Source organism: Lampetra fluviatilis, chromosome 12, assembly GCF_964198595.1.
Source record: "Lampetra fluviatilis chromosome 12, kcLamFluv1.1, whole genome shotgun sequence".
NCBI lineage: Eukaryota > Metazoa > Chordata > Hyperoartia > Petromyzontiformes > Petromyzontidae > Lampetra > Lampetra fluviatilis.
Window position 1 is genome coordinate 13302146 of NC_136286.1, and position 12749 is coordinate 13314894.

General features: G+C 40.5%; 1 protein-coding gene across 1 annotated transcript in view; it reads right to left on the reverse strand.

Moving 5' to 3' along the window:
- Window positions 1-12749, reverse strand: part of ARMH3 (armadillo like helical domain containing 3) — an 89168-nt gene that overhangs the window by 49503 nt on the left and 26916 nt on the right. Inside the window, exons 12-14 of the mRNA XM_078861681.1 lie at window positions 12569-12629; window positions 11900-11946; window positions 5261-5336 (exon numbers count right to left, since the gene is read on the reverse strand). Of these exons, the coding sequence (XP_078717807.1) occupies window positions 5261-5336; window positions 11900-11946; window positions 12569-12629 (184 nt within the window). The remainder of the gene's footprint in view (window positions 1-5260; window positions 5337-11899; window positions 11947-12568; window positions 12630-12749) is intronic.

Sequence of the window (12749 nt, forward strand, 5' to 3'; positions counted from 1 at the left end):
TATGTCGCTATTTCATTATACCTGATGATGATTGCTTGTGTTGCGATAGAAACGTCGTATGCTATTATTTAATTTATTATTATATCTTTATACGTGACTTTACCGAAAGAACCAAAGAATAATCTCTATGGTGCTCTTTAAAATTTCAGTCGTTGCACCGTGTGAAACGACTGATGGTCAGCAGTAAAAAATATCCCCGTTGAGTGATCAAAACATTGTCACTAGACCAGAGAGAAGAAAACAAGCTAATACATTTACGAGGGTAACAAAAAAGAGAAATCTCACATCATTTATTGAAGGACCTGTCAATTAATCAATACGAACTTGTCAGACATAAAAAAAACAGGTGCCGTGTGAAATTGATGTACGTCTCGAGCTATCGCCAGCACATGCCACGAATGAAAATTGCCCCTTTATACAATAAAACATTATTCAAACCAAAACATGTAATCCGGGCGATGAGCAGAAAATTACGTGAGGCAAAAATACAATACTGTCAAATTCCATCCGAAATGAGATGTAGTAGTAATTTATCCCGAAGATAAAAAAAAAACTGTCGATTTGAGCGCAGCTCATCTTGATACGAGTCACAAACATCAAGAGAAACCTTCCATCCACTATATTTAAACGGTCTCACAATGTGCAATTTTATGGGGACCATTTTATTGACAAAACAGCAGCCAGCTCTTGTATATTTTTTTTACAAGATGCTAAAAATTCTGTTGACAGAAGTGCTAAACTTAACTTCCCATGAATTAAAGAACAAATGTGGTCCCTTCAATGTCAAGCCCATGATATAAACCTTAATGGAAAAGCTATTAGCCATTAGGCTGGTAACAATGAGCCTCCCTTATTTTATATCTCTCAATAGACTCAATACACTTAACACGAATGCAAGATCAACTCAGCTCTCCAGATTAACAACGTAGTGCACAAACCACTTTATAACAGCTTCCCTTATGTTACACTTAATAGAGAAGAAAATAGCAAATTTCAATTAGTTTTTAAGTTCGGATATTATAAAAACTGTTTTAACGTATATAAAAGCCAGGCTTAAAGCACTTATGCACGGTTTGTTTTCTTAAAGTGGCCATAAACACGTTCGTCAACGTCCAAACTCTAGCCCATGGCCTCAAGAAAGCTCCAGTTAAAGTAAAACCCACACCCAACGCTCCCTTCAGGGCATTATGCACGTTAAAAACAGCGCCTCTGAGCATCAGTAACGCAACGAAGACAACGGAGCAGGCAAGTGACCCGTGCACTGAAGCACGATTAGAAAAAGACATCAACGACCAACATTGGAAACCCCACAAACCAGCCCACCAGCAGAGGACAATAACGAAGAGAGCCGTGCAAGAAGAACTTCCACGCCCAACATGCTCCCTCTTCAGAACGTGGGGAGCAGAGTGGGAACAGAACGTGCCGATGGCCGCTTCAGTTCACCAGCCTTAACAAGGAGTGACTAAACCCTAGTTTACCCTTCAGTAGCTCTCAACACTTTCATGTGTGTTGAACTTCTTTCGCACCGTATGTGCATTCCCCCCTCCCTCCCCTTTTTTCTTCTTCTCCTACAGGGCAATCAGAGCTTAGGAAGACACCAGGAGGGGGTTGTAGAGTTTATTGCAACAGTTTATTGAAACATGCAGGTTGGACAGGTTTCCATTGCACTGTAACCCATAATGTGTTTATGCTGGTGTCAACCTCCTTTCATATCCTCGGTGTGTAACTGAATCGTCTTGTTCATACGAATCTTTGGGGGGAAAAAAGTGCATACCTCCAGAGGCTTCCTGACATCTGAATTTTTGCCAAAACACCAACAACAGAAGGAGGAGGCCAGACGAAGATCAACGACCACAGATGAGGGTAGATGAACATCAAGGAACGGGGGCCAAGAATCTGCCACCAGATTCCCAAACGCCACCTTTCTCACTCACTAAGCTAGTGCGGAAAGCACAGCCCACTCAAAAGACTCAGCCTCTAAGCAGCCGCACTTCATAGCGTGTCTCTATAAGAGACATGCCTACCGGCTCTCCTCTGAGATCACCACTGATCTCGTAGAACAGTGGTTCTTAACCTTTTTGAAGGTACCGAACCCCACCAGTTTCATATTCGCATTCACCGAACCTTTATTAATTGGAAAAATAAAATATGATTTTTTCAAATTCAAAACATAGGTATATGTTTTACTGGTGCACAATCATGAGTCGGGTGTGTGTCTTAATCTCCGCCGAACCCCTGAGACTGACTCACCGAACCCCTGGGGTTCGATCGAACCCAGGTTAAGAACCACTGTCGTAGAATGAGCCTCGTGTCCCCCCCCACCGCCACCCCCCACAAAATCAAACGCCAGAACCCGTAAAGTCTCAATGCTACCTGTACGACAAAATCCACAACTTCAAAGCAGCTTTGCCTCCTTTAAGTAAAAACGACGAGGTACAAACCACGCCTATCCACTCCACTCCTTCCTCCTTCGATCTGAATGCTTTTGTGTGACAAACAAGGGAGAACAATCTCTCCAAACCCAGACAGGACAATTGTGGGAATCCTTCAGCGGAGAACGGCGCTCTCCTGGTGAAGCACCAAGGCCTGAATCTCGCTCAGCCTCCCGGCCAAAGTTCACTAGAAAACCACCTTAAACCATCCAAAATTATCACAATCATTTCCAACAGGTAAAAGGCAAATGGCATTCGGATGCATGTCTGAGGGAGCTACCAGCAGGTGCACAAGACGTATCGTACCTCAACGATACACCATCAATCTCCTCGTGAAAAGCAGAGACTGCACGTGAAGTACAGTTTGCTTAAACAAAAAATGTAAAGGTCTTTCCTTTTGTCCTCAAAATAAATATGGCACGGAATATCACACAGCTTTAGACGAGAGAAGTGAGGGTTTTATCTTTCATCTTTATAATCAGGCATTAGACTGTTTTAAATTCTCAAACTCGACAGGGGTCTAAAGCTGAAAATGAAACACCAATGCTTTATATTCTTTGGGTCTTTCGGTAAAGTCACGTAGAATATTAAAATTAATGAATTAATTTGTTCTATGCGACTTTACCGAAAGACCCAAAGAATATGAATTCCTGCAGTCACGAAAGCGCAACAACAAAAAATTCCCACAACAATCATCTAATGCATTACAACTCCACATGGAAGCAAACACCGAAAGTATATTGCTGGCGTATTAGCCAAGAATAAACTCAACCGTGACAAAGTAGCCTTTCCAACAGTTTTCTCTGCTGTAATTCCACTACCCTGATGGGGTTACGAGGGCAAAACCGCGGTGGAGAGATGCACGGGGCTGGGGTTAGATAATATGAATATGTAAAAAACTATTTTTGTTCCTGGGTACTGTCATTTTTTAATGATCATGCCTAAAAAGTATAGAAAATGTCCAATATTCCCCACAAACTTTGCTTTTGTGACCTTTATGTGAAAGAATGACACAAATGCACACGTTTTCTCATTGAAAATAGGTACATTTCAAAATATCCGTGTACTAGTCACAAAAGCAAAGTTTGTGGGAAATAAAAGCCATTTTCTATACTTTTGAGGCATAAGCAATTAGGAAATAACCCTTACTACCCAGGAACAGAAACTTTTTTTGTTACACATCAGCCTTGCGACATCGGTCCACTTCCAACTCTGTTGTTGATTTCCATGCAGTCTTTAATCTGCTTTTTCTATGCGGAAGAACTGTCGAGAGGTTTATGATGAACGATAGTTCGCATCAAGCTGCGGTATAGCGCCAAAGACCAAACGGCAAAGTTGTATAATGTCGTCAAACTGAAACTTGCTAATGGGCAAGAGAGCGAGTGGGTAGGAAAACCTGGCAGCAAGGACTTTCAAAACTGTGCAGCAGTTTAATAAATTAGGTCCCATTGTAGCTGGTTGTTTGACGTTCACTTTTCCCGAGGCTTTGTATTTCAAGGCAGGTGGAAACTACACCGTGGAGAAGGTGCCGTCATGTCTGCACCACAGGGCTGAGCGACAGAGTTCGTAACGTAACATAAATGTAAGCCGACGAGACGTGTGCACACATTTCTGTAGTGCTCAGCAGCTTCTAACTGCCATAAAAGTATCTGGGAATGAGCAAGTTTACAGAAACGAATTGTTAGCCTCAGAGGTGTACGCAAAATGCAAGCCCCAAGAACACTTATAACAAACGTCGAGTTAAAATACCAAAATGCGCTGTATGCATAAGAGAAATAACGTACGGTATTTTGTTTCAATACAGTGTGCTTGGGAAAAATAAAACGTGCGTGGCAATCAGTGTTAAACCCGGAGCCACGGCTTAATCATCTGGAGCCACGGCTTAATCATCGGCCAGTTTTGCTCTCAGGAAGATTCAGGGGCATTACCAAAGAGGGTTACTGCATTGCCACGATGCATATCTGTGGAGCTGGCTGCTCAGAAGGAATGGTGGGGTGGGGCGGGGGTAGTGGTTGGGGATCAACATGGCAAGCCAGTGCTCCCCGATAGTGGGGGGGTATGTTCAGTGAGATATGCCGTCTCCAATTTACAGAACACCAGGACTGTAGGTGTGTGAATAACAGGATCAGATACGGCACACAGTAGGAAACAATTCGCTCTCCTGAGCAGCAGACACAGCCACTGCAAAGGGGGAACGTTATTCGGCAAACCCGTAATACACTGGCACGCAAGCCTTGATGACATAAGCATAGCACAGCATTATACTGTTACTTTGTTCCTGGTGTGGAGGATGAAGATCACAACCTTTATCTACAACTGTATATTGGTTTTCGTGAATATAACGTTACTCTGCCTTCCTACATATAATATTCTGCAGTTGTATAATGCTTTTGTTGAGTGTGTCTAGTCAAACCTTGTCAGAACTTTCATTAAACAACGTGATGCCATTCTAATGCAACATCGAATATAAAGGCAGTGTAATTTTAATTCCGTGTAATGTACAACTCAATGGTATAGCACCAAATGAGAAAATCCCTTTTGGGAGAGCTACAGTTTATATGATCAGAGTGAGTTCAAACAACATAGGGCAGTACATTTCTATGCAAGAACAACATCTTACACCAATGTGAACTCATAACCACTCACTCATCAGCAGCAGCCAGCCCAAATTACAACTAAATCCATTCAGAAACTCTCATTAAACCCATCTGATGCAGTCAAAGCCTGTGCGCTCTGAGAATACCAGCGTAGGTCTATATTTGAAAACCAAATCAGACTTCAATGAGCGTCTTTGCCCCATGAGCCACATCAAATGTAAAAATACTTACATGAGCAAGAACTGCCACAAAGTTCCGGTTGAGGTGTACCGCCTCGTACAGCGCCAGTAGAATGGACTCATTCGTCCTGACAAGAAACATAGCATCATCACCATTACTATTCATATTAACAGCAGTAGCATCAGCAGCAGCAAGGAATGTCAATTATTCACAAAGTTAAAGACACAAAATAGCCATTTGCCATCTCAGCCAGGACGGTGATGCTGTGTTAAGAACACGCGACTCAAAGCCGGAAGAGTACAAGTTAAAATGCCAGCCAAGGGGTCGAATCAATTCATCTTCCCTCCAGGCCAGATGAAATAAATACAACTTTGTAGGAAGTCAATGATATTCAAAATGTGAAGAAACCCCAGCCATTGCAATGTGTCATTTCTCCATTGCTAGCTGAGTGGCTGTCTGTGCAAATTAGATGTGCCCCTATTGCTCGTTTGAGATTGCAATTGCATAAATAACCTAAATTAAATTTCCAATTAAAAAGTGTGCTTTTAATGCTTATGAAATGGCTTCTAATACATGCATACATACTTTTAATCCATTCAACTTCAAAACCACAAATCAACTTGTTCTAATTGTTGCTGCTAATCAAAGACTGGTTTGTTTTTCTCTTTCAAACATAATTTGTAGTTTAACAAACTACCCGCATTCAGGAGTCTTGTCGAATACTTGAATCGTTGCTTTATTTTCAATGTGCAAGTTCATAGGACCCAGGTAAATATTACCGACACAAACACGATTGTTGTGTGCCTTAACGTAAAAATGTGGTTTCAGTTTCAACGAGACAACTTCAGAGGTTGCCCCAACATATATAATGGGTACATAGCTCTGGGTTGGGGCATATTAATGCTGCAAGACACAATATATTATTTATAACGAATACGACTTGTAACCTGAATTTGCTCAACAAGTAAACATCTCATCATCTGAGCACTTTTTTTAACAGTGATTTATCTTATATAACCTATGGATTTATAAAGAAACACTTTTGATTTGCTATCATTCTACAGTGTATGTATACCTGTCAATTGTCTAAGGAAAATAAACTGCCTTATTTGAGAGACTTTTAATAAAAGCCACGGTACGACGTTTTATTTTGTCCTCAATAATCCAGTTTATATACTCTTTGGTTCTTTCCGTAAAGTCACGTAGGTATAAAAATTAAAATAAATGACGATGTTTCAGGCGCAACACAAGCGTCCGTCATCAGGTGGGAAAGCATGGCCTGCTGCTGATGCAGACTGTTTTAAATCCAGTTTAGCCAGAGTATTTAGCAAGGCAAAATTAATTCACACATTGCAAAGAAAAGACACGTCTGTCAGATGACTTTAAAGAATATTCTTTGGGTCTTTTGGTAAAGTCACGTAGATAGAAAAAAAAAATCAAAATAATAACAGTATCACGACGTTTCGATCGCAACACAAGCAATCGTCTTCAGGTGAAAATTTTTTTTTGATCTACGTGGCTTCACCGAAAGACCCAAAGAATATTAATTCCTGCAGTCACGAAAACTTTAAGTCAAGATTTGACTTTAAAGTAGTTTAATTAACCCAACAAGGTCTGTGAAGCAATTTTGAAAATCTTTGCTCATAATGCACCATCTCTCAGGCTTTTGCGAGTGCTGATGCAAGCAGATGCAAATAAAAAGGAAAATATTTCTGCGGGCCTGACGGTATGTTCTCGCACACACAAATGAGAAGATTACACCCAAAGCAGCTCAAGCATTTAATAACTGTCGTGTACAAAAGACACACAAGGGAAACAACAAACTTAATCTCCACTTTACCATCTCTAATTACGTTGAAGTATTCCCCCCCCCCCAATGCCTGAGGTGCACAACTCTCTAACAAAGGCATCTAGCACTACACCGTCCCATCCTACTATCTGTAAGATAGGCAACGGATATATTGCATTGCGAAAAACTAGCTGGAAGACACGTAGATGCTCAGGGACAACGCAGATGCTTTCAATACAGGACTGAGCGACTCACAAAAGTCACAAGAGCCGCAATGGGTATACGTGTCTGCAATGCACCGGTGATTCAACTTTCAAAACGTCTTTCCAGTGTAATTCTCCAAATGTCTATGGTGCCAGTCAATGGTTATGCCCCCGCTTTAAAAAAGCCACAGTCTGTGCGTTTGTACAGCACCACTGTGTGTGACTAGAATGTTAGACTGCGTGGTATACATATCTAACATAAATGGCAAATAGTTGTCAGTTTTTTTTTCTTTGTTATGAAACTGTGGGAGTTCTATTACCGACCAAAATAGCCAAAGTGTGTTAGGTACAAAGACATCATATAAAATAAAAGGTTAAAACTGTCATCCTAAATTTGACAACTAAAATACAATGAAAGTTATTTCAAGTACAAAATACCCTGTGGTACATTGACAACTTTTTGTAACACATTTGCAATACATATTTGCTATGTGCTTTAGAAACGCAAATATTTGATTGCAAAAGATAATTAAAAATGCTTGCTGATGCCACTGGTAACATCTGTCTTTGCAGGCGATTATACGAGCGTACTTAAGAGTACATCATTATTCATCCACCGGGGGACGAAGGCCTCCTCCCTCCCCAGGTTATCTGCATCCGTTCAGCATCACAGAGGCGACAATCGATCTGGCTCCTGCACACGAGCCAATCCCATTGCTCAAACTCCGTGGTGGACGTCCACAATTACACTTTCCAACAGTTGGTGCCGTTTTTGTAAACAAAAATATCTTCGGTTATGCTATCTGGTCTCGGAGCTTTGATTAGACTGCAAAGGGCAGTATTCACTTCAAGTGCAATATCTGGAACTTCTTACACTTCTCTTAAATTCGATTTTACTGCTAGGGTTCATGGATTTTTTTGCTATAAAAATGTGTATAAAATTCCTGTACTCATTGCAATATTCTCTCTCCGCTATGTGTTATGGATTCATCTTAATGAGCCAAGGACTACAACTGGTAAATTAACAATCATCAACCTCTGACTCGTTGGTTTCTTCGGGAAAGTCACGTAGAAAATCAAATCAAATAATATAATACGTCTCAGTTGCTTGTGTTAAAACCGAAACGTCGTATTCCATTATTGTTTAATTTTCAACGTGACTTTACCGAAAGAACCAACGAATAATTCCTGCAGTCACGAAAGCTTCGAATCTAGCATCAACCTCTTTTTCGGTGATTTTAAACTCCCATTGCACACTGTCAATTGAATAAAAAATTTATTGTGTCTTCTTCTTTCTCTTCTCAAAAATGATCTGATCTTCTTACACAGCGCTATGCTTTGTGGCTTTCATTTGATATTACCATCCCTTTTCATCTCGTCTTCTTCATATTTTGACAGTTTCAGATCATGTGTTCCGGTTGCTTTAATTAACTGCGCACCTGAGATTTTGACATAAATTAATAACTCATGGATTTTCCCTTAAGCCCAAATAAATAATCTAAAAACAGTTATATATTGTTATTTTCGTAAATGTTTATTACAAGTCACGTGCTTAAACCAAACAAATATATTCGCTGGATAATCCGAAATCTGTATGATCACCTCTACAGTACAGTAGTTGCCATATATTTACAACAGTGGGCAGAGTTTGATTGATTTTTATCGGAGTGGCTCTGCTATAGACTTAGTGGACAGTCTTCTGCATCGGAGCAGGAAAGTGTGATCACCGAGTACGCACATCGATCAGCTGATCGTTAACATTCGTTCTAAATCGAAAGAGTAACAATCGAAATCGTCAGTTGTGCTTAATTTTGAGTGATTTATCTGATAATTTATAATCCAAGTTTTCATTTATGAAACTGTGTGATGGCAGATACATTTAACCAGTATTTATACCTATATTAGTGGTTTTTGGTACGGGGATCCACGGAAAATTTATATTTTTGGATTATCCACGATTTTGAATTATCCGCGGCTGTCCTCCCCGTCATGAGCGCGGATAGTCGAGTCTCCTGTAATTGATTTCATCCTCTCTGTTGAAGTGTGTCACTTGCATGGCAAAGAGTCTGTGGTCCCTTCTAGTGATGAATTTGCTGAAATTGGACATCTCTCGCATATTGGCACTTATTCATTAGAATCAGGTCCATGTCCCCGATTCCTTTTTTTAATGTGTTTATTACCTTTTTGGTATAAACTCTAATACTTTCAGTCTCATCTCTCTTGCTAATCTCTGCTCCTTTTACCTACGTTTGTATTCAATGCTGGAATGTGCTTTAGCCTTCCTTAGAAGCAAATTATTTACTTTAGTATATATTTAGTCTACTATCAATCTTCATGGCTTTGATAAATTCAAATGCATTTTTTAAGTTCAAATATCATTTAACATTACGTGTTTGCTATAATTTCACATCACATCTCTCTGGAATCTTGCTGCACTAAATGCCCTCTCGGTAAGGAAACTCTATATTAGCCATTATTCACAAGTATGATGATTACATCAATGGCAACGGTGTTGATATCCTGCTGATAAGAATTCTATTTATAAGCTGCAGGCTTATTCTATCTACTAGTGGGCAGAAACTGCTGTGGCATAAAATTCAATTATATAATTTCATAGGGATGCTGCACAGCATTTGCCAAAGGAAGCCAGTTACTTTCCATCAAGGATCTTGGGTAAAGGCCAGCATAGAATGCCTTTCAGGCTCAAAGCTCTTCATTGATACCAACAGACATGTTGCCCGCAAGCTACTGTCAACACAGTTTACTGCAGTGCTGTGCTTTTAGCTTACTCTGCCCATTCCATCAAAGGGCGCTCATTATTTGTGTTACTGTACTCGTATTATTAACGCCATTGCTTGGAACATTGATTCTGTATGCGAGTTAATGCTCTGCATTTTCAGGATGTGAGAAAGCATGTATTACTACACCGTATTGGAAGTAGTATATTTTGTATAGGGCTGTATTGACTGAGCAGTGAGCAGTGTAAATGTCCAGAGTACCTGTGACATTAGAAGTGAGAGTCGAGAAGTCTAATCACAGAGCCACCAGATACTGGTTTGAACATAACACTATATCAGCATGTAGCAGGATACATTTGAGCAGCAACTTAGTTTAAAGAAAGACAAACTCTACACCACAGCAGAAGATCATTACACCATAATTAGTTACAATAAAAAATCTAGTTTAACTATCTGGCTGATTACAATTACTTTAACTACATATTGCACACAGGAAAGCATGTAATGTAGCCCTCTCTCAAGAGACTGATACAGTTAAAAGTCAAACATTTGGTAGAAGCAGATGCAATCCAAACACTGTCAAAGCGTCACAATACTCAGTGGAAAGGCAATATAGATAATAAGTGTTACATACATTAAATGTGAATACAGTTTTGTTGGAGAATTTTCCCATTTAAAAAGTACAGACAGGTTTGTTCCGGAATTTTCTACTTTAAGAGCAAACTCTGGAATTTGAAGCACATTAATCCAGCAGAAAACATTGTTCCGAGGCAGGTTTATGGACTGTTCTATCACATGACATGCCAACTACCAACAATTCCCTTCATGCATTGTGTATCCTTTCCAGTGACCTGACTTTAATGCTAGCCTTCAGGGCCAACAATATTAGCTGGAATCTGTGCCAAGTAAATGCCTCCCCTCAAGTCACAACACACTTGAAATAAGAGACCAGAAATCTATATTCGTGAGCTATTCCAAAGAAACGATTGTAGCAGTGGTCATTTAACCATGTTATTCCATCTGATTGGTATTGTACCATTCAAATGGTTGAATGGCAAACATGTTTCTGTAGCGTGCACCACGTAGAGGGAGCCGTAACATTTTTTACCCGTGGCGTACCACAGGATGAGGAGTAGAGTCAAGGATATCGTGCATGGAAAAATTTAAATGAATGGGAAAGGGAAGCGAGCAGGTAAGGGGAGACAGAGAAAGATGATTGGCAAAGGTTCTGGATGCCAGGACGGAAGTCACCGAGAGGGTTGAGGAGGTGGTGGCTCAAGACGAGTCGGCAGCAAGAGGAGAGGAGCACCGGGCAGGAAGTGGAGAAGGGGAAGAAGGAATGACTGGGCCGAGATATCGGGATGAGAAGAGGATGATGTTGAGAGGAAAGAGAGGGTGGGAGAAATAGCAAGCTGAAGGGAGCTGCATGGAGCAGCGCATTGTTATCACAGGGGGTGGCGAGAGGGGATGGATTCATAATGGGGGTGGTCACACATGAATCGTGTGAATTATGGGAGGTTTGAGGTTATTTAGATATATCGAGGTTCACTTAAATAACAATGGGTCTGGAAGAAGGCAAACATATGTATCCCAGCATTCCATTATTCTGTTTAAATATTAATGAAAAACTCAATGTACTCCAAAATGAGGTTAAAACTATTCTGATGCATATATGCATCGTAACACTAAATGTTAAAGTATAAAAAATTGTTATCATGTTGTACCTAATACCTATATTTGTAATAGTGTATCTTGCATAAAAACATGCATCTCTTTATTGGAGTTTAAAGCATCTTCACAAATCTGTCTCTAGCTCTTTATAGGTCAAAACGTTGTTACTTACAATGCCACCGATACCATTATATCCCCTTATTGCTTCATTCTATCTGCTATAATAACCTATCTTGAGGGATATGTGATCAAATGCAATAGTAACGCAGCAAGCTGCCAACCCACTTACTTGACAGACATTTTCTCTTCTCCGTCTCCCACAAACATACTTCCAACCTACAAATCAAAGGACCCCACGTTAGAAAAACCTCTGATATATATGTAGCCGAAGCCAAACATGATGTCACAGCCACACAGTAAAGCTGAGAGATTATTGTTTAAATAATGAGACAATTCGAGAGGTTCTTTTCAGGTGAGCTTGGGTCATGTGCACCAGAAAAACGCAGCATCAGGACAACGCAGAATATCAGCCAGGCCAGCTTTAAAGATTTTTTTTTTCCTAAAACTAACGTTTGCCCACAAGTGCCATTTACAAGGCCAGCATTTGCCGACTTTGACCTTTTTCGCACAGCTTTAAATTACACTTTCATCGAGAGGAGGGTGCGAATACACACAAGTTACTTGCCAGTGCGACAATGTGGCCACTGTGGTAGCAGTACAGAAGGTAGCTTGGCCGACCTATCTGTGTGGATGTGCGGGTGTTATCACCTCATGCGCGTAAGTTTTCACCAGCTATTCAAGTGTCCTTCAACACGTAAACAATACTCTACGATGGAATTAGCCATACATTCTAAGGTGTTTTAGAGCTCCATGTTTGTGAAATATGCCCTAGTCTAGTATTTAATTTCCCTGAAATGTATCATTTACTTCTGCATATGTGTGATGCTTAATACATCACCATGTTTGTGATGGCCGAGAAGATGCCTCCCTGGTGCTCCTCTTCCTTGGCTTTGTACTGTCTGCGGCACATGGGAAGCAAGGGAAGAAGGAATTCAACACGACGCACGCGACACTGCCAAGGTGACCTTCTACCAGTGGCACCGATGAGCGTCGACTGCTGCTTGCAAGACTTCACAACA